The sequence below is a fragment of the Lonchura striata genome, chromosome 3 (assembly GCF_046129695.1).
Source record: "Lonchura striata isolate bLonStr1 chromosome 3, bLonStr1.mat, whole genome shotgun sequence".
Classification (NCBI taxonomy): Eukaryota; Metazoa; Chordata; class Aves; order Passeriformes; family Estrildidae; genus Lonchura; species Lonchura striata.
In genome coordinates this window covers 82509172-82529353 of record NC_134605.1, presented here as the reverse complement: position 1 = coordinate 82529353, position 20182 = coordinate 82509172, and the positions used below count along the sequence as shown (strand labels likewise).

Genomic DNA, 20182 nt, shown 5'->3' with positions numbered 1-20182 from the left:
TATTGTGCTACAAACTTGGTTTGTTACAGTGAAAACAAACATGCTCTTGTTCCTTTAAATCAGAAACAGGATTTGGCCATTTATATCTCTATAGACATGATTGTATGCAGGATTTTAGTTATTAACTGGGTAACATTGATTTAGGATGCCAGTTGTTTTTTGTGGTTGGGTCATGTATCATATGGAGCTGACATCCAGTTTCCAATTCACTTGACTGCTCCTCTTTACACACTTGCAGCACATTTGGATGTCAGACAGAGATTGCTTTCCGAAACAGTGGTGAAGAAGCTGTGTGAGGAGCCCTGCTCTCACTCCCATTAGCAGTCAGACAAAGCAGCAGCCCAGGTTGCTGCTCCCCACAGTGACTGGACAGGAATAGGCACCATGTAATGCCCTTTTCACCTTTCGAGCCCCCAGATGCTGTGGCTCAGATGCTCATGTTGCAGATCTGTGCTGCCCAGCCCCACGTTGCAGCAGGTGCAGCTGGCAGGCAATGCAAGGCATCCCCAAAGAGAAAGCACAGCAATGTATTCACCTCCTAGGCAGAGGCTGCAGGAGGAACACTACCTCTTTGCACAGGCTAGTGCTGACGAGCCATGAAGCTGTAGATCTCTGTAGCTGGGGTGATAATTTAGAAGAGTTTCACAAAACAATATTTAAGAAAGGTGAACTTGTTGACAATACATTTAAATTCAGTAAACACAAACCAGAGAAACTGTAGTGCCTCCACTCAAACAAAAATACCCCAACAACAACAACAACAAAAGCCAACAAAAACCATCACTGAGAATCACTGAGCTTGGACACCTCTCAGAGCAGAAAAGCATTTCATTCTTTCGTGACTTCAATTCAAAAAGAAGAAAAGGTATGGCAACATTCCTGACACTATTGAACTTTCTGAACAAGCGATCAATAGGATTTCAGACAGCTTCCCTGCCAATCTGATGCTGCTGGGAAAGGAGGAAGAACTGCTGTTCCCACAGGCCTTTGACCCTACACTGAAGTTCAGGAGCACAAGGGCTGGGCGTGCTTTACATATTCCCAGAGGACTCTCTGCCCCAGCACAAGATGGTTCCATTCTGTGCACTGCTCCTTTGTAATCCCTCTGGCTCTCTGCAGGGCAGAGGTGAGCTGCAATCAGGGAGCAAAGGGAAACATGGCCACTTTGCAGCCTTTGCTTGCAGCTTCGTGGAGCAGAGAGGCTTTGCAGATACTGCTGACCCATCTCTGTCAGTGTAGGAGAGTGGTAGTGATTGTAAAAAGTTCTGTCCTGCAGAACAGGGCACAAGTGTTTCATTGCAGATACCCAAATTTTGGCACAGCTCTGCTGTTGTCTGAAGTCCCATGCCTTTGACACTATGGTCCTACATTCATCACCCATCACTGAGGCCACATCTAGAAGATGCCATTGATGAAATTATATCATGGCATTTGAGACATTAAAAAATGTTTAATTTTGAAGTTACTCTGTGCAGATGACACCACATATGGATATAAGGCAGACAGTTTCTTGAGGTATGAAACAGATTTTTGGTAGCCTCACAATCAGGTATATTAGAGCAGAATCGAAGATCTCCATTTAAGAGACATACATGCATAAGGAAAAAGACCTTTGCCAAACATGTGTACAGCACAGATAAGACAGAATAAAAATGTGTAGTTGCCTCTAATGCTTTAATTTCTTTCATTTTAGGGAAACTCACTCTTTACTCCAACATTTTCATCATTAGTGCACCATTATCTTTCAGTGCTGTCTACAATATATAGATGAGATTCCTCTTCCATACAAATTAATTTGTGCCTTTTGTATTCCTTTCAAAACCCTTTTGAGACAACCTCCAATCGTTTTCTTGATCAAATGGCAAACCTGGTGTTTAACCCACCCCATTACTGTCTTCTTCTTAGCAGCAGAATATTCTCACTTGATGTCTGTAACTTAATCTTCACACAGTTAACCTTCTCCCTCTGCAATTGCTCCTGTAGCAGAACTCTGAAGGTGCTTATTCATCTTTTCCATGACCCAGCACTCAGTAGAAACTTTTCAGCCTTATTCCTTCTATGCTTTTTGCTCATAAATAAGCCATACTGGTAAATAAAAAATCATCTATCATTTTTAGGTCAGTGACCAACAGATTTATTACCCATCCATAGACATGTCTCACTTAACTTAAGCTAAACTAATAGTCTGCTGCACTGACATTTCCTCTTAGTGCTCTGACTTAAGACTTTAAGATTAAGTGCAAAATGTTCAAAGCCAAATCCTGTCTTTCTTCCCATTACCTTTAGCCTTACCACTGGAAAATACCACAAAGACTTATGATTGTGAATAATCTTAGATGTGACCTCCTTATCCATGTCTGCCTTTCAATTCTCACTGCATAACACTTCTTCACAGCAGAAACTTACAACCACATCACTCACTCTCTCATTACTTGCTTCCCACAGTATTCGTTTCCCTGTCTTTGACAAATACCATCTTGCCTTGCTTCTAGCCTGTCAGCAGCAAAGTTAGTTTTCTTAGCTCATTGTTTTGACTGTACCATTCTTCTCCTTGTATTCTGTAACAACAAACATAAGCTGCTCGCAGTGCTTTCAAGGCTCTGTGACTGATCTATCCTCTCCCATTTACTGTATCACCACATTTAAAGGCCACATTAATGTAATCAACCTTCACTCAGATTCTCACCCCTCCCCTACACCTAAATAGATCAATTTAAGTTATCCATTGGTAACTGCAGCCAGATTGCTGGCAGCCAAATTTCAAGGCCCAGCTTGCTTCCTGGGTCTTTTTGGCAGGCTGAAGTGTGAACCACCTCTTCCACCTGAACTAGAAGCCATTTGATTTGAGACTAGTCAAGCCAAAGGCTGTAATGAGGATGCTTAATGGATGATAGGAATGCTTCAGTAGGTCAGTCATAGTACAATTTGCTGACCTCAAAAAACACCAAAAAACAACTCCAAACCCAAACCACACATATCCCTACAATTTTCCATCTATGATCATTAGCACAAATTCATTTCAGTCATTAGAATTCCACTCCTCTCCACTAGCTATCAGTTTTCAGTATTTCCCATGGTTTAAGCACACAGTATCTTTCTAGTGATACAAATCAAACCTCCCACTGACTCAGTGAGAACAGCATTTTCTCTAGGTGACGATCCCAAAACCAAATGGTGAATGCAAACATGAGAGAAAAAGCCAAAATAATATTATTAGGTGGAAAGAATATAAGAAGAGCAAGAGTTCAGCTGAAACAGTTATTTATTAAAAGGTATGGTTTAGAACAAATTTGAAGGTAATATTTAATTTAAGAACAGCATAAAAAATAGAATGGCTAGAGCAAAATGCAGCCAAAGAGAGATCAGGGAAAAAAGTAAACTGTAGGTGCTGATAAAAAAAAAACAAAAACAAACACAAACAAAAAAAAAACCAAACCAAAACAAAAAAAAACAAACCAAAAAAAAACCTGTATAAACCACCTGTTGCTTGCACCTACTCAGGGTTTGACTCATGGGCAGAGGTACATTCAGGCAAATGTTGCTCTTTCCTCTCTGTATCATGCTCTTCTAAAACATGAACTCTTCACTACAGATTTTTTTTCTTTCATAGATCTTCTATAGTAGTTTTTGAGAGAAGAGCAGTAGCTAGAAAAATATGAGTGCTTACAGTTAGGAGCACCAAAATAAGATGTTTTATTCACTAACAAATATTTTCTTTTTGGTTCATGTGTGTGTCTGCAGTCTGGCTGCAATATGTTGTTCTCCAAGTAATTAGTTTCAGATGACATCCTGAATGATTTTTAAACTGTCATTTATTCTTTCCTCTTTACCAAAATATATATTCTATCTTCTTTCTTTCTTTTAACCCTCATAATCTGCACAAATTGTTACTAGCACTGCTCTTCTATCAATAAAAAGGTGAGGTCCTCTTGACTTCTTTCTGTGGCTCCAGGTTCATGAGTTCTGCTCTTTCCAAGAACACAGTGTGCACCCAGGTGACAACAGATGCGTGGCTATGCAAGTTGTGCAGTCAGGGGGATCTAAGTATGATACTGGCTTAACACTGTGACATCACCACTCACTGGAAAACTGGCACACCAGATCAACATCTCAGTCGATGGACCTTTGAGCTTATACTATTTTGGCCCTTAAAATCTCCACTTGAAATTCAGTCCTCAGCTGGGGTAATGTCTGTGATAATGTACAGAAGAGGATTGGACATGTCAAAGGATTTGGCAGTCATAAAAAATATAATGTAGAAGAGAAAGAAGACATACAGAGACCAACATGATGATTTAGAGTATTCTCAGACGTGAGAGGGAGAGACACTGTGTGTACAGTTAACCCCAAATGCACCATTACCCTAAACTTACAGGTTACTGTCAAGTCTGGTCTCAGTTAGAAGCCATTAAGGAGCCCACCAGTCATGCTTCCAGCTCTTTACTGCTGGACATAGAATTTCACTTGACATCACTGGTCCCAAGAAAAATTTGTTTCCTCTCCTAAATCTTGTGATTGCCAAAGAACCTCTAGAGGGATTTATCCTACTGCTCTTTAGAGAAACATAATGTACTGTGTAACTCAGCAATTTTTAAAGGCTCCCAATGCCACAGTTTTCAGATTTGTAACCAGCCAGAGTAAGGAATGCTTTGCTGTATGTCAGAGAACTAGCCAGGTTTATTTCTTGACATGATTATTGATTAAAACATAATTAAGAAACATTGGGTTTTAGTCATGAAATAAAGTCACAAAGGATAAAATTACAACGGCATCATTAAGATTACATTTAACAAGATGTTCTCCCTAACTGAATTCAATAGCAGTTATATTGTGCACCATTTTCTCTTAGGTTTATTGAAAACTTACCCACCACTATCAAGTTAAGTTGGGATGATTTTGTCATGATGGCTCTTGCATATGCCACAGACCTTCTTTCCACACTCACATCCATTTGCACATGAAGAGCACAGGACAAAGCCTGAGAACCTTTCTGACTCATCTCAAAACAGAATTTCTCATGTCTATAAGAAAGTTTTCCTCCTCTTTCCTTGTGAGTGATGCCACACAACACTGAGGAGCAAGGAATTACTTTACTCTTTCTCCACCTCTTCTCCCAAAGTTTCCATGAAGATTTTCACTGTTATGTCTCAATTAGTGCCTTCAGCTTGTAGGTTTAGCGATAATTATAAAACAAATATATAAGCCAATTAATGGAGGAAATATTTATAGATACTATTCATTATTAGCTCTATTCTAAATGATTAAAAGTAGATAACAATTTGAGTAACACAGATTCAGCTTCATGCTTTAGGTTGCATGGATTTTCTTCTACTATATCAATTGTATTTGTATTGCTGGGTACAGTATGGTGGGTACAGTATTATTATACATATATATAGGAAAGGAAGGGTTAATGGATTAAAAGGCTTCCTTCTTTACATTACTCTGTTCAATAAGAGTAGTCTCAGCAGATTTATGATTCACTAGTGGTTTAGCCTAGCAGAGAAGTCCCAGTGAATTTTTCTTACTTACTGTCTAAACCAAGCAAAGAACTGCAGCAGCTCAACACCCAAAGAAGAGTAGCTTTCCCAAAGCTAGAGGGAACAGATAAGAGCTCTGTCAGGAAGAACAAGTGTGTCAGGACTCTTCCCTGGCTGAGTTGAGAATGAACCAACTGCTGGAAATGAAAAGCATTTGCCTAACTCAGAGTTAGACCTGACTGCAGAGTCCAGGTCTCTGTCTGAAAGACAAAAAAAAAAAATGGGACCTGACACTTTTGGAGTTTGCCAAAAAGCAAGTGAATGCCAGCCCAGGGCAGGGATAGTTATGAGTCTCCTGTCTGAAATATGAAGGGTAAAAAATAGTGTTAAAACTAATCAAAAGGACTGGTAAGTGTGGAGTTATTTACTGGCACTCTGCACATATGCACTTATTATTTCATTCTGTTGCTTAATGTTGACACAGATACATGAAAATACTTCAGTTATAGTTAATTTGACGTTTAGAGTTTAAAATGTAACTGTATAATGGCAACACATTTTATCCCTCTGTCTTTGACATTCCTCGAAATCAGGCTCCTGGGATACTTTAGGGCTGATTTGAGAGCTTGTAACAACTAAAACACAACTAAGAAAGTTTTGTAGCATCCATACAGGAAGAGGAGAGCATGCACAAACCCTGGGGAGTTCTGAGAAGCAAGAGGTACCTACTCCTGAAGATCAGGGGCATTGGTATGGAATTGCAAGCTAGGGGACTAGTGGACTGTTCTGCCTGATATTGAAGCCAGGCTGAACTTTCCATCACTTTCTGTATTAAAGATGGATATTTCTGCTCAGGTTTGGGTTCTGATATCTCCTGTAGTTTTATGTTTCTCAGCCAGATTGTAGGCAAATCACCAGCTACTCTCAGCATCATTTTGCACTGTATCCTGAAACATGGAAAAAGCTCACAGAAGAGAAACTTGCTTTGAGGTACTGAGAAAAGGGATGTGAGTTCTGAACCTTTAGATTTGGCCTACAACAGGCCAGAAAACAACATCATCTGATTGAGATTCTCTGCTGTCATCTTATATCACATTTTCTGGAACTGTGGGTGGGGTGGGAGGCTGCAACTCATCATTTTTGTTTCTGAAACACTAAGGGCCAAATCATGTGAGTACTCTGATGAATTCATGCTCCTTTGGAAAACAGCTCTCCTAGGACTGACACAAACATGTTCTTTAAAGTAGAGGATGATAATAATGCTTATTTTACCAAAAGAAGATTGGTATCATTGGCTTCCTTAACAGAGGAGATCTATAGCACAGAGTTACTTAAGGACACTCAAAACCAACCTGGTGTTTCTTCTGTTTCCGTGTTGAGTTGACAGTCCCTCTTGGCAGCAAAGTGGCAGAGGGCCTCAGGGCCTCCACGCGTGGGGCAGTGCCTGTGAGATGGGCACTGTGGTGGCTGATGGGGTCTTGCTGCAAGGGAGGAGCATTGCAAAATAGAGCTTGGACAGCCACTGGGGCTGGCTAAGCCTTGGGTCCCCTCCGGAAAGTGAAGAGCAGCAACACACATGGAGCAGAATAAAAATTATTTTCCTGGGGTCAGAGGTCTCAGCAGTATGAGGAGAGATTGCCTCACAGTGAATTTCAGCATTTCAAGGAAAAATGAAATTAATTTAATATCTTACATGCAGTGAGGATGGGAAAGTGAGCTGTTAGGCTGCTCATCGAGGTCAAGCAACATAAAAGTACTTATCTGTCTATTGTTTCTTTTGATCATAACATTTTGAAGTGTCCAACCACTCAAACCAAGGCTTGTTTGTACTAAACATCAGCTGTCCTTCAGAGAAGCCCCGTGCCCTGCCTCTGCCAGATGCTGACTAAATGAAGGAAAAAGCATTTTTCTCTACCTTCCTTATTCCTGGGCTGCTTGCCAAGTCCTTTTCCAAATCCTCGTGACTCTCCCTCAAGAAATGGGAGCTGGTTGTGCCTCTTCCCCAGGAGCAGCAGGAGCCATCGGAGCGCTCCGCTGAGCCAGGATGGGCTGCTGTGGCAGCACCCTCCGTCCCAGTCCTGCCCCTGCCAGCGTCTCACAGGCCCTTCCCAGCCTAGGCTGGGGCTGCCTGGCACTGTGGACCAGCTCCTGAACTCCACTGCTCCCACGGAACCTCGCCAGCCCCTCCACGGTGTGTAACCTGCAGCCCAAGAGCAGCTGACCGGAGGCTATGGCTGCTTTCAGCCCTGAATGCCCAGAGCTTTCTGATTTACAGATATAATATCACTACCTACTGGCAGTCAGGGGTCTAAAATCCTTCCCAAAGTGTGATGTTTGGACTCTAATGGAGCCCATGAACCCTCAGTCAAAGCGAGTGGTATATCCTCCACTGCCTCCAGCAGCCTTTTATGCAGTACATGAAAGTAAAATTGCAGTAATTTCAGATATTAAAGGAAATAAATACATGGCTGACATGAACTCCACAGCAGTACTGAACAACTGTACTTCTTTACCAATACGGTGGGTCTGAAAAGATGAAATTTTGAGCTAAAGGAGACTTTTATCCCTGAAAGTTTTCCTTGGGACTTAGGAAGCATTCATGTTGATACATGCAGGTCCCTCAAATAAAGAACTGCTGCCACATTCAGGGAATCTTTTAGAGAAGATATAATTTTCCTTGCCAGTATCAGTACTTGTTTGTGTTAGTCCTTTCCCAAAACTTTCAGTTTCATAAATAATTTTTTAGAAATACATAAGATATTTGGAAAGGGAAGGACACAAATCTTTGATTTGAAAAAAGTAGCTTCAAAAACTTCAATCTTTCAAACAACTGAAAAGAACACTTAGGATTACTTTAAAAGCATTAAAAATCTCCACTTTTTTTTTTCATAAAACTATCTGCATCTATATAAACTCCAGTACTGCTCTTCTTCTTAGGAATACCTGCTTCATTAAACACCAGGGAAAACACTGCATCATTCTTTCTACTGTCTTTTTAATATTAGGTCTGAATTTTTATAAGCAGGAGTATTGTCTTCAGCCAATTCAAGGATTTAACCCACATGGATTGCCCAGGCAAAAATCACATATGTAAATGAAGCTGAAAGAATGTGAAGAACCTCCTTCTAATAAATGAACTAGAACCATGCAGCGTGGAAAAAGGCTGGTGGAATCCCTTTAGGATCTTACCCTAAGACTGATTAAGAGAACTCAACTATATCTGCTGACAAACCACTCAGAATATTTTGTGAACTGTAACTGAAGTGTGACTGAAACTTGTAATTTGGGCAGAAATCAATTCACTGTTCCTACAGCAAAATGTAAAATTCCCAGTACTAGTAACTTTTATTTAATTGGAATAAATAACTTCAACTTTAAAGACTAGCTGGGCAAAAGTATCTTACAGGGTGTTGACATCCAGCTTCTTTCTGTGGAAGCTGACTTACAGTAGTGCCAATTTATGAAATAGCGAGAAGGTCTGTGATTTAATTAAAAACAGAACAGATAAAATCCTTCCTTCATAAATGAAAGCTAGCACCCTCTAATTGTGTGTAGCTGAATAAGAATACAGAGCAGCATGTGTGAGCCTTCTTTCCTTACAATACCCTGGAGTCTCTAGTTCTGGGAAATTGCACAATGACTAATTTTTTTTTTTTTTTTAATATTTCATTCTTGTGTATGTGTAGAGATCTGCTTCATAATCCAGAGTAACAGGAACTGGGTCCTGGTTTTCCAAAGCAGTCTCCCAGTTTCAGAAACCTCATTGTTGGATGCTCACCCTGCAAAATCTAAGATGATGCTTTCTCTGAATGCAATCATTATTGCACCATCCAGCATCCACTTTATGGCTGCAACTTTACATGTGATAGAGGAGCAATGTCTGGAAAATTGTCAGGATAGTCAAGTGTCTTAATTCCTCTCCACCTCATGCAGAAAGGGCAGGATGGGTTGGGGAATCAGCATTCATCAGTAAAACACAAGAGAAGAAAAGCACCAGAAATGCTTCCTTCCTTGGGATTTTCAGATCCAGTGGAATCAGACCAAGCAGAAATGCATTTAGGGATGTTGTTTCCTATAATAATTGTTCTACTCTGAATGTGCCTTCCCTTGCCATGATGCTGAGTTGTCCTTGCATGGTGCAAAGAGGAAGCTTCAAGTACCATCTCAGCTATCTTGGCAGCTGGAATATGACATTCCTTGTATCCAAATGAGGCTCCAGACACACTCTGAAGACACTCTCTGTTTTACTGAATGTTTTCTATTCTACTATATAATTTTTGAAGCAGGTTTGACCTCTTGTAGCATGCAGGATACAAGACACAGAATCTGCAAGTTGAAGCAATGCTGTCTTCTGCCTTGTTTTCTATATGCAATCTCTTTTTTGCTCCTTTGACTGTTTTCAGAGAAGTGTTCCTAGCATGTCAAAAAAAAAAAGCCTTTGTGATTTCATTGTGCATTCATAAGTGGATTTTTTTCCTCCATATAACATTATTTTCTCCTTCTCAGCATCACTTGCCTTTGTTCATTGATTTTCCAAGCCTCTCCAGTGAAAATGTTGAATATTCTATGTCTCATATACATCTGTGGGACTTGGCTGTTGTCCAAGAGGAGGACAGTGTTTGTCCCAAAGGTTCCTGTGATGCCCCAGATCACATACTTGAGATTGTCTCTTGCTTATTTTTTTTTGAAACCAAGGAAGTTATTAGTTTCTTGTTTTAGCTGCATGTAAATATACTGCTCAGAAGTATATCTAAGCATGTGAGTACATTACCCAGGCATCAGTACTTGACCAGTGCCTTACTGGCAATCTCATAAGAAACTAATAGTGGCTCCTTCTAAAATTGTAGCTAAAACACAAGTATATATAAATGAAAGAGACTGATTAACTTATCATGATGACTCCTTCAATCATCTTCTCCATTAGTGTGGATCAAAGTACTGAACCTTGTACAGAAGCACTTCAGATCTAGCTGTCTGATAAAAAGGATCTAAACTTGGGAGATTAAAAATCTGGTTTTTACCTGACACAAAAAGACCATTATTCTTCAAGGTCCCAAAACAGAGAATAGCTCTGAAATACTCATTTGTGAACTGCTGAAGATTGCTTAGTGGCCATCTGAATAATACTTTGCCTATGGTGTCTATACATTCATTCCACATGAAGACTTCCCAAGAGATTTTTTTATGCTCTTGCTATATTTTAGTAAGTAGTTTCTGACATCATAATTAATTCCAATTAAATTAGACATTTAGTCTCCTGACATCTGGAACAGTGACTGCCAGCTATTTTATTTCTATTTTTTCCTGAAAAAAAAAAAAAATTTAGGTTGCATGGTAAAAAGCTTATCTGCAAACTCACAAAGGAGCACAGGAACAATGGCAGGTGAGGCAAGCTAAGTAATATCCTCCCTCAGCTTCTCCCACACCCATCATGGGGGGGCCAAAGGGCCATCAAAGACCCACCTCCACAAGCCCAGAAGAGCACAGAGGCAAAGAGGCAGGTGGCTCTAGGGGACACAAGTGCCTGTGTCCAGGCATAAAACCCATAACAAGGAGTCAATAGGAGCACTTTTAGGACTGGAGGAGATTATTCCCTATGGATATGGGATGCATTATAAGATGCAAGGGAAGAGCATTTGGGGATAACATGAGATTTAGAATTCAATCTCTGGTGGAGAAACCAAAGCTGAGGAATGGGAGGGCTCAAGACCATTTGAAGAGGAACAAGTTTAGGAACAAATGATAGGATGAGTGATAAAAGGAGAAAAGGGGCTGGCCTTGTGTAATTGGATACCAAAGGTTTGGTATCAATTGCCTGGACATACCCTGTGACTCTATCTTGTGTGCATAAGTGTGGCTGGAGATCTAAAAGCCACTAACTGCAGTGGGCTCGTGGGTGGGAGGAGTTGCATGTCTGGAGTGCAAAAACTGGCGAAGACAACATGAGTAAGTGTGTGATCACTTGCAAAGATTAAGTCAGAGTAGCCAGAGAGTAGGTGAGGTGCCCTGGGAGCCAGGTGCATGCATGTGTGTGTGCCACTGTGACATCCATACTGGGTGCATGTGCATACATGCATGAACGTGTGCTCATGTGTGTATGCGCAATGACCTGTGCCAGCAGCTGCACTGGGGCTACAGCACTGAGGATTCATATGTCCAGGTGAAAAAAACTGGACATTAGGATTTGGTATTTGAGCCCAGCTGCTGGAGGGATCCACCCAATGTATATGCATATATATATACATAATAATTACTGGACCTCTAGTCTGATTAGCCAGAGAGGTGAAGACCATGAGGCCATCAGGGCTGTTTGCGATGGTGTGTGGTGTGGGCACTGAGCACCTCTGTGCTGATGATGTGTGTGGCTTGCAATTGACTGTGTGTTTGTGTGTTTTGCACTGCTATCCACGTCTGCACGTGGCTGGGGAAACATGCTCAGCCTCACTACTGATTGGACCTGGGGCATGGAGCTGGGCAGCCTCACCTCTACAAGGCTACTGGATTAGGCTGCCCTAACATTGCTCTCCCAGCCTGATCCGTGGCTGTGTAGCTCTCGTGCCAGAGCTGCCCTGAGCCAGAGCCACACAGACCCAAAGGAGAGCGAGCCCATGGGGTCTCCAGGGAATGCATGTTCCTTCACTATCACCTATATATCACTCATTTGAATATTTCTGCACCCAATTAAATGCAGAGCTTTCGTATGTCCCTTGTGAGTCAGACAGACCTGTCCCAATATGAACTTAGCACAGCAGCTTTCCTTCTGCTGCCCAAACACCTGTCTGTTCTCTACATCTGCACTGGTTTCTGGTCCAGCTTCCATCGTATCTGCATCTTCCAAATATTCCTCAGATTCTTCTAGGAACCAAGTTCAGAGGAAAACAGCTGTAGAGAGGAACAAGGAATCTTGCTTGCTTTGCACTAATTCTCTTAAATGTACTTATCCCAGTATTCCTTTTGAGAACAGTATTTCTCATGTTTTCAGAGACTGGGTATTAGAGGACTGAGTCTAAATGCGATTTATGCTCTAAACACAACATACAGGTAGGAAAGGGCATTAATTGAAATTTTAAATCTACAGGAAAAAAAAAAAAGTAGATGAACTTGGGAAGTATATGCTTTAATGTAAAAACAGACATGAATGTATTAAAAAAAATTAATTTTAACATTTGGGAATATCAAGATTTTTAGAATAGGTGTTATACAAGTAATATTATGAAAGTGGTGCATGGATAGAAGGAAAATTCTAATTTAATTTTCACTTTTCTGAATTCTGGAAATATATTTATTATTTTTGCCCCATTCAGCCCTAAACATATTCCTGAAATTTCACATAATATCATTAATGCTTAAATTTTCCAGATCTTGTTTTTTCTGTTATTCTTATTTTTGCCTTTGTTCTGCATAAGGACAGAAATACCAAAAAGGGGTTGTTTTACATAATCATACCCCTGTTCACATCTTTCCTATTTTTCTATGACCATTCAGCCTAAAAGATAGAACATAGGATTACTCAGTGAAAGCCCTGCAGCCATGAGCTCCATCTCTTTGTAACCTTCTAAGTACTATTTGTATAAAGACAATAAAAAAGTCTTGTTCCTTTATAAGGATGACTGTAAGTAGTTTGATCTCTGAAAAGAATAACAAAGATTTTTTTTCTCCGGCTCGTGAAAATGACTCAGTATGAGATTTTGATCTCAATATTGTAAATTTGATATCCTGTGGATCTCCTCTTCATCTCATCTATTGAGCTGCTTGTTGTATTACATCTTTCAAGCTTAACAGGTGATTGATTAAGAAGCCTCATTTTCTGCTTGCTTTTCTATATGATTATTCTGTGCTTAAATGTTTCAAGCTCATTATCAACCAGACTCATTGCTGTAGGAGAGTTCACTTAAACTGCTTCTGTATTTTAGGTACGAACTGCTGGAATGTAAAAAACTCTTAATCTCTTAGTATGAACCCCTAATCATTGTGTACTGACATAGAGGGGTGTTTAGGATATATCTCAAATATGTTGGGTTCCTCTAATGACAAAAAAGTTACCAACACACAAAATGGAGTTGGCATCTACTTCATTCCATATCTGAACATCTGTAATTTTCTTACATGTGTCTGGGCATGGTTCTTCTTTCTGAAACTGCCAGCTCACCTGTCTGCCGCAGTCATGAGATTGGAGTAGTTAGTAACCTTGGTTTTTTCTTTACACTATGGTCAAGGCCTGGAGATTTCGTATTGCTTCCTCAAAGTCTTTCTTTGCTCCAGCCTCAATTTGGTGGAGAAACCTGTTCTTCCATCTCTGCTACCTTTCAATTTAAATGGAATTTTACTATTTGCCTGCATAATTGCTCTCAGACACATTGCTCGACCTGATTTGCTGCTACAAACGCTTCCTCTCCAATGTTACTACTTGTCATTTTCACTTTGCTTCCAGAAGGAATAGCTTTAGACTGATCTGGATTTTCATGTAATAGTGCTTATTTCTGACAATATCCAGTCCTTACTGACCAAGGGAACACAGGGACAGCATTTTCAAGTCAGAAAGCACTTGGAGTGTTCTTCTGATGGGCTGCAGAGTGGCTTTTTGCAGGCAGGGGCAATGGAGGGTGGAAATCAGCTTCTCCAAATGGAATTGTCCTTACTCTACACAGCCCTGCTGGAGGTTGAAGGCTAGGCCAGCCTCCTCAAATGCTTTAGCATGGAATATGGTGTAAACATCTGGACATTTAGTTGAGATCCCTTTTATCACATGGAGACTTGGCACATTAGTCAAGGCATTTTCTTTGTCCTGTTCATACAGAAAAGGCAGAACTTTGTTGGCTGCTGCATGGCCATACGAAATATAATTGCAAGAGATTTCCCCTCTTGATTTCTATATTCTGTGTTTTATTAATTTGGAATTTCACAATTGGAAAAGTGAGAAATGCCTCTTAAATAAAATTGAGGATTACTAAGAAAATAGTAGCTATGAGGCTGCAAACAGCTGCTCCCACAATAGCAACTACTGTTGAACTGTCGTGTGTCTCAGCACCTGGAGTCAGCAACACTGTCACACACTTATCCCTTCCATGAAAGGTAGGAAACAAGGTTTGCAAGTGTGTGTTCAACTTCAAACCTCAGTGCCCAGCAGAGATTTGTATCAAAAGCATCATTTGAGTGTCTGAACCCAAGGCACGAAATAGATAAAAGAAAGGCATGCTGCTTCTGTAATGAAAGACTGGAACAGAATGGGTTTAGGCACCTTTGGAGTTTACCTGCAGAGTCATGAAGAGGCTCCCATGAGAAAACACCCAGAGGCAGGATTCACTGAGCCATTTCCACAGAATACAGACATAGGGTGGACGGAAAGGACAGCCTCTCCTACTAAAAATTTCAGACGCTCCATCGTCCCAGAGGCAGAGTGCAGTGACCAGGCACAGCAAAGGAGTGGAGAAGCAGGACAGCAAAACTCTCAGACCTCTTCAGACAGTCAAAATTTCACCACCACATCCCTGAGCATCTTTTAAAATCTAGGTTCATCCAGGACACACTCTGCCAGTCACAGAGATGCTATGCTCACACGGGACACTCTTCCCACCCTAAAACACTCTACATGAATCTTGGAACAGGCTTTACATATTTATATTTTCCATCATTGAGCAACATTTGCCCTATATTTCTTCTCTTTCACTGCTAACAAATGTGTGTCCTCACTCTCCCTGTCCCCGTGTGAACAGTTTTCTGAAGTAGATGCTGCTGCTCCAGTAGCACAAGGCCTTTAACTACCAGGTACTTCAGCAAGGCTTGAGTCAGCCTCTTCTCCTCTGCCCCCAAGTCACTCAGGGCAGCTTCCAGCTGTCTTCCCAAGAGCCAGCATGGCTATCTAACTGTTTGCTTGTGCAGAAAGTTCAGAGCCTCAGCATAAACTTAGAAGGGTATTTTCCTGATGAACTAGCTTCTCAGCAAAATCCTCACATCACAACAGGGAGCTGGCAGTATTTGCTGCCCGTTGCTGAAGATGAAGGTATACTCCAACAGTGCGAGGAACGAGAGGTCCAACTCCTGAACTTCCCTGCTCTCCAAGCCCCCTAACTTTGTAAAACTGACAGAAAGCTCAACTCTCTGGAAATGCTGGAATACTCACTTGGAATGGAATCTCATTTTCCATTTCTCACACGTGTAAGAAGCCTAGTGAGAAATAATTTGATGTAAACAAAATTCATTCTATGAGATCAAAAAATGACAAATGAGAATTGGTGAAGCATTGTTTTATGTTACTTCCCTTGCTTTTTTTCACACCACATATGGAAAAAAATCCTTAAATTTAAAATTATTATAGGCATTTCAAAAAAATAAGATAACATTTTAGAAAATTCCTCTTACCCCATTTGTCTTTCATAATTTAAAAGGGTACTTTCTAGAACCATAGTATACTGGTTCGTTTTTTAGAGGTATGCAACTTCAAGGCAATTGTTTTGGATTTCTTCAAATTACTGAAATGTTTATTTTCCACTGCTTCAATTTGTATCTTGCAGACTTCCTCCTGCCTATGACCAGTAGAAGCACAAAGGGTCACGCACATTCTGTACTATCCAGTTAAGTAAGTCCCTATTACTTGAATAACTCTCTGAAGAATAGCAGGCAGGTAAATAATGTAAGATTTTTCCAGTCTTTTAACAACCCCCATCTAGAATACATACACACAGCTTTAAAAGAACATTGATTACACTATCCACCAAATGCTAAAGTAAGTTTTGTTTGCTTTTAAAGGAGTAAGAAAAGTATTTGTGGAAAAAACAAACATTTTTTCTGACATTACATGAAAATAGTAATAATTATGCCTAACAGAACTAGCTACAATGAAAATAAAGCTGCCTGTTTAAAAACTGACAACCGATTGAAGCTTGTAATTTCAACCTTCATCAGTTGCTTTCTTGAGTGACTCATCAAATCAGTGTTACCTAAAAAGTCAATACTGAGAAAGAAGGTAAACCAATAAAAACTCCTTTCAGTCACACAATTGCTACCACTCTTGAGAACACAGTCAAGCGTTTTATTGTTTATACTCATTTTCATTTACACGTAAGAGGAACAATCAATGCAGTTCTATTACAGCAGGTGGACCATATCCTGAAACTCTGCTGAATACGCATAGACCTATCTTAAGGTCCAATCAGGAGGAAAAAAAAAAAGAAAAAAAAACAAAACAAAACAAAAGAAAAACTAAAAAAAAACATAAGGGGGAAGTAGGGAGGCAAGAAATTTCACTAACATCAGTTAATTAATGATTCATGGGTATTTATTTTGCAGGTGAAATAGCTCTTCTGAAAGAGCAAACTGCTTCACTTCTTTACAAAATACATTAAATAATGTTAAGTACTTAGAGAATTCTAAATTTCGCAGTGGTTCATGCGGTAAGGGTGTGCAACTGACACAAAATGGAAAACATGGTTACAGCGTCAAACTGCTACTCCTATTCCCAGCTGGTTTATGGAAAAGGTCATTGGACTTCTTGATTTCTGCTCTTATGGAGCAAAAGCAAGAAGCAGTTCCTTTTTAAAGGCAACTATGAGGACAGACTACAGATATGCAGTGCAGTTGAACAGGTCTACAACTCTTGTTTCTAGAGCATTTGCATTTACTATTGTTTTGAAATACAAATATAAAACTTGTGCACACTGTCACTTCTCACACATGTTCAGCCGAAGGAGTCATTTACAGAATTTACTGTGATGCTCCTATTTTAAATGTGAGTTTGTCTCCTCTTGGCTTCATGAGTGAAGGGAGCAACTCTTCCCACTGAAAGAAAGAAATTACAGGTGTGCAGAAGTACAACTATGCTACCAACACAGACAGAGACAACTGTGCTCTTGTGCACACCCCTACAACCGGCCGGAGAAGAAATTAAGAAGTTAAGCCTGCAAAATAAATGGAGTTTACTCTCAAACTTTTTTTTTTTCTTCATTCCAGATGAATTATAGACCTTGATTCGAGGCTGCCCTCTTTTTTTTTTTTTTCTTTTTTTTTTTTTTTTTGCAACTGATCTGCGTGCCTATTGGAACAGCATCTCTGCCAGAGTCATTACACTGAAACGCAGAGCTGAGCAGTTTGGTGGCAGAATGTATTGACGTTTTTGCAGCATCATGAGTCTGGCAACTGGGCTTGGGGAAGTTTCAAGCAGTGGGTCTTTACAATAGCAACTTGATTCTGCAGACAAAAAGCAAAAGATTGGCAGAATTATTAAAGTATCACAGTAAAGGCATGTATGCATTCTGCAGAAAGTGGCGCTGAGTTTAGCGATAAGCAGGCAGTCGCTGCCGTCAAGAGTCGCGGAAAGGCAAAGCCCTTCCGCGTGTGAAGAGACACATCGAGGTGTCCAGCCTGCCACGGGGGCTGAGGGACAGCTTTTCCCTCGGGACGCCTGCTGGCAGCCGGCTCTGCTCCCGCAGGAGCAGCCGGAGCCGTGAGGAGGGCAGAAAGAAGTAGGGCTGGACTTTGTCAGTAGCCTTCATCTGGGGCCTATCCTACCTCGCCAAAAAAACCCGAAAACACCAACAAAAAACATCAAGCCGCTGTTTGCGGGGCCGCATGGAGTCCCTTCCAAGGGGCTGCACGCCCAGCTGCCCAGCGGTGCCGGCAGCTGCCGGCGGGGCCGGGGGGCGGCACCGGGGGCGCCGCCGCGGGCGGGGACCGGCCCGGCGCTCTCCGCGGAGCTCGGCTGCGGGCTTGGAAAGCCAGTGCCGTTCCGCACTAACCGGCCGAAAAACGGGCATTAGCATACGAAATGGCGGCAGATTGGCTTAATAGGTGGAATTTAAAGCAGATTGCCGTGAGTCACTCCCTGCGATCTGGGGGGGGGGGGGGGGGCGGGGGGCACACGACGCGCGCACACACAGATTGTGAAATGTCAGGAGCATCCCCAGCGCTCGCCGCCACTCGCGGAGGGTCTGAACACCAGCTCTTTGTGGGGTCGCACATCCCCCCCCGCTCCCCCATTTCCAACCCCCCGCCTCCCCCCGAGCACGGCGGCTCTCCGGGCAGGGCGGGGTACACGAACCTACCTGTGGCGCCGGGCGCAGGCGTGCATGGGGGCTGCCCCGGGGAGCACATCGCATTCAACATTTCAGCCTGTGCATCGGAAACGTATGAGTTTGTGGAAAGCTTGTTTGAAGTCTTCGTTAGACATAGTATAGATGACAGGGTTGATGAGGGAGTTGAGATATCCAAGCCACGTGAAAAAGTCAAAGATGGCCATGTGGAACCAGCAAGCGTCCTTGCAAATAGGCATCACCAAGCTGATGATGAAAAAGGGCAGCCAGCACACGATGAAGGCTCCTAAAATAATCCCTAAAGTCTTTGTAGCTTTCCGCTCTCTAGCGGCCGTCAGCTTCTTTTTCTCCAGCAGGGCGTCCGAGACCTTCACCTTCACCTGGTTCATGTACACGGGGGAGCCCGTTTCGCTGGATCCCTCGGGAGCCTTGGAGTTTATGGACGTGACGGAAGAGGTCGACCCCGGGGAGTCTGTAATTAACTGTGCCCGCGTTAGTCTTTTACCTGCTTTCTTTGGCGTCTGCTTCAAAATCCGCGACCTGGCTTCCACGTAGATCCTCCCGTAGAGGGCTATGAGCAGCAGAGTGGGGAAGTAGAAGGCTCCTACTGTGGAGTACACGGTGTACAGGACGTGGTCCGTGTTCACCACACAGTTAGATACTTCCTCGGCCTTCGCCTGCCGCCAAAACAAAGGGGGCATGGAGATGCAGATGGAGAAGATCCATACCAGTGCGATCATACCAGCTGCCCTCTTGGGAGTCCGTTTCGTGGAGTATTCGACGGCGTCGGTGATCGCCCAGTAGCGGTCCAGGGCGATGACACAGAGGTGCAGGATGGACGCCGTGCAACAGGTGATGTCCGAGGACAGCCAGATATCGCAGACGATCTGACCCAGCGTCCACCTGCCGGTCACAGTGTACATGGTGCTGATGGGCATGACAAGGATGGAGACGAGGAGGTCGGTAACAGCCAACGAGGCGATCAGATAGTTGGCCGGCGTGTGGAGTTTCCTCGTCTGGTAGACCGTGGCGATGACAAAAGCGTTGGAAAGCACCGTGGCCAGGGTGACCAGCGCCAGGACGACAGCGAGCACGATCTTCCCGGAGAGAGGGGTGGCATCTTGATAAATCACTTCCTCGGCGCTACAGTTTCGGTAAGAGTCGTTGGCGGAGCCCAACTGCGCCCGGCAGGGGCCGGCCGGCTCCATCCCTCCGCGGCCGCCGCCCCCGCAGACGGCGGGGCTCGGCGCGGCACGGCGGGGCCGCTACCCCGGCAAGACCCCGTCGGCGCCGGGGGAGGGCTGCAGCATCGCCGCGCCGGCACCACCTCCCCGACCGCCTGCCCGCCCTTCCGGGAGCTCCGAGCGGGCTCCGCGGAGCCTCACTCCCCACGGGCGAGGGAGCAGGGCAAACCGGGGGCCAGGCGCGCCCGCTCGCCCCGGCAGCTCATCGCCCCGCCGCCGGCCCGCGGAGCGCGGCGAGCCCCGGACATGGGGCTCCCGCCCCGGCCGCCCCTAAGCGCAGCCCCACCGCCCGCGGCTCCACACCGTGTCTCGACGGGCGCGGTGGCAGCGCCGCATGCCCGCGGGCGGCGGCCTCGCCCCCCGGGCTGCGGGCGCGACGACGGGGGCTGCGGAGCAGCGGAGCCGCCCCGCCGGGCCGTGCCTTCACACGCAG

At 43.2% G+C, this 20182-nt stretch overlaps 1 protein-coding gene across 1 annotated transcript; it reads right to left on the bottom strand.

Annotated features, from left to right (window-relative positions):
• Nucleotides 1-16478: 16478 nt before the first annotated feature.
• On the bottom strand, nucleotides 16479-19925 carry HTR1B (5-hydroxytryptamine receptor 1B). Its single transcript, XM_021553585.3, has 2 exons — nucleotides 18518-19925; nucleotides 16479-17663 (listed from the first exon to the last, which is right to left on the bottom strand). Exon 1 carries the CDS (start codon nucleotides 19711-19713, stop codon nucleotides 18580-18582), a length of 1134 nt encoding a protein of 377 aa, XP_021409260.1. The 5' UTR covers nucleotides 19714-19925; the 3' UTR covers nucleotides 16479-17663; nucleotides 18518-18579.
• Between the last annotated feature and the right edge of the window lie 257 nt (nucleotides 19926-20182).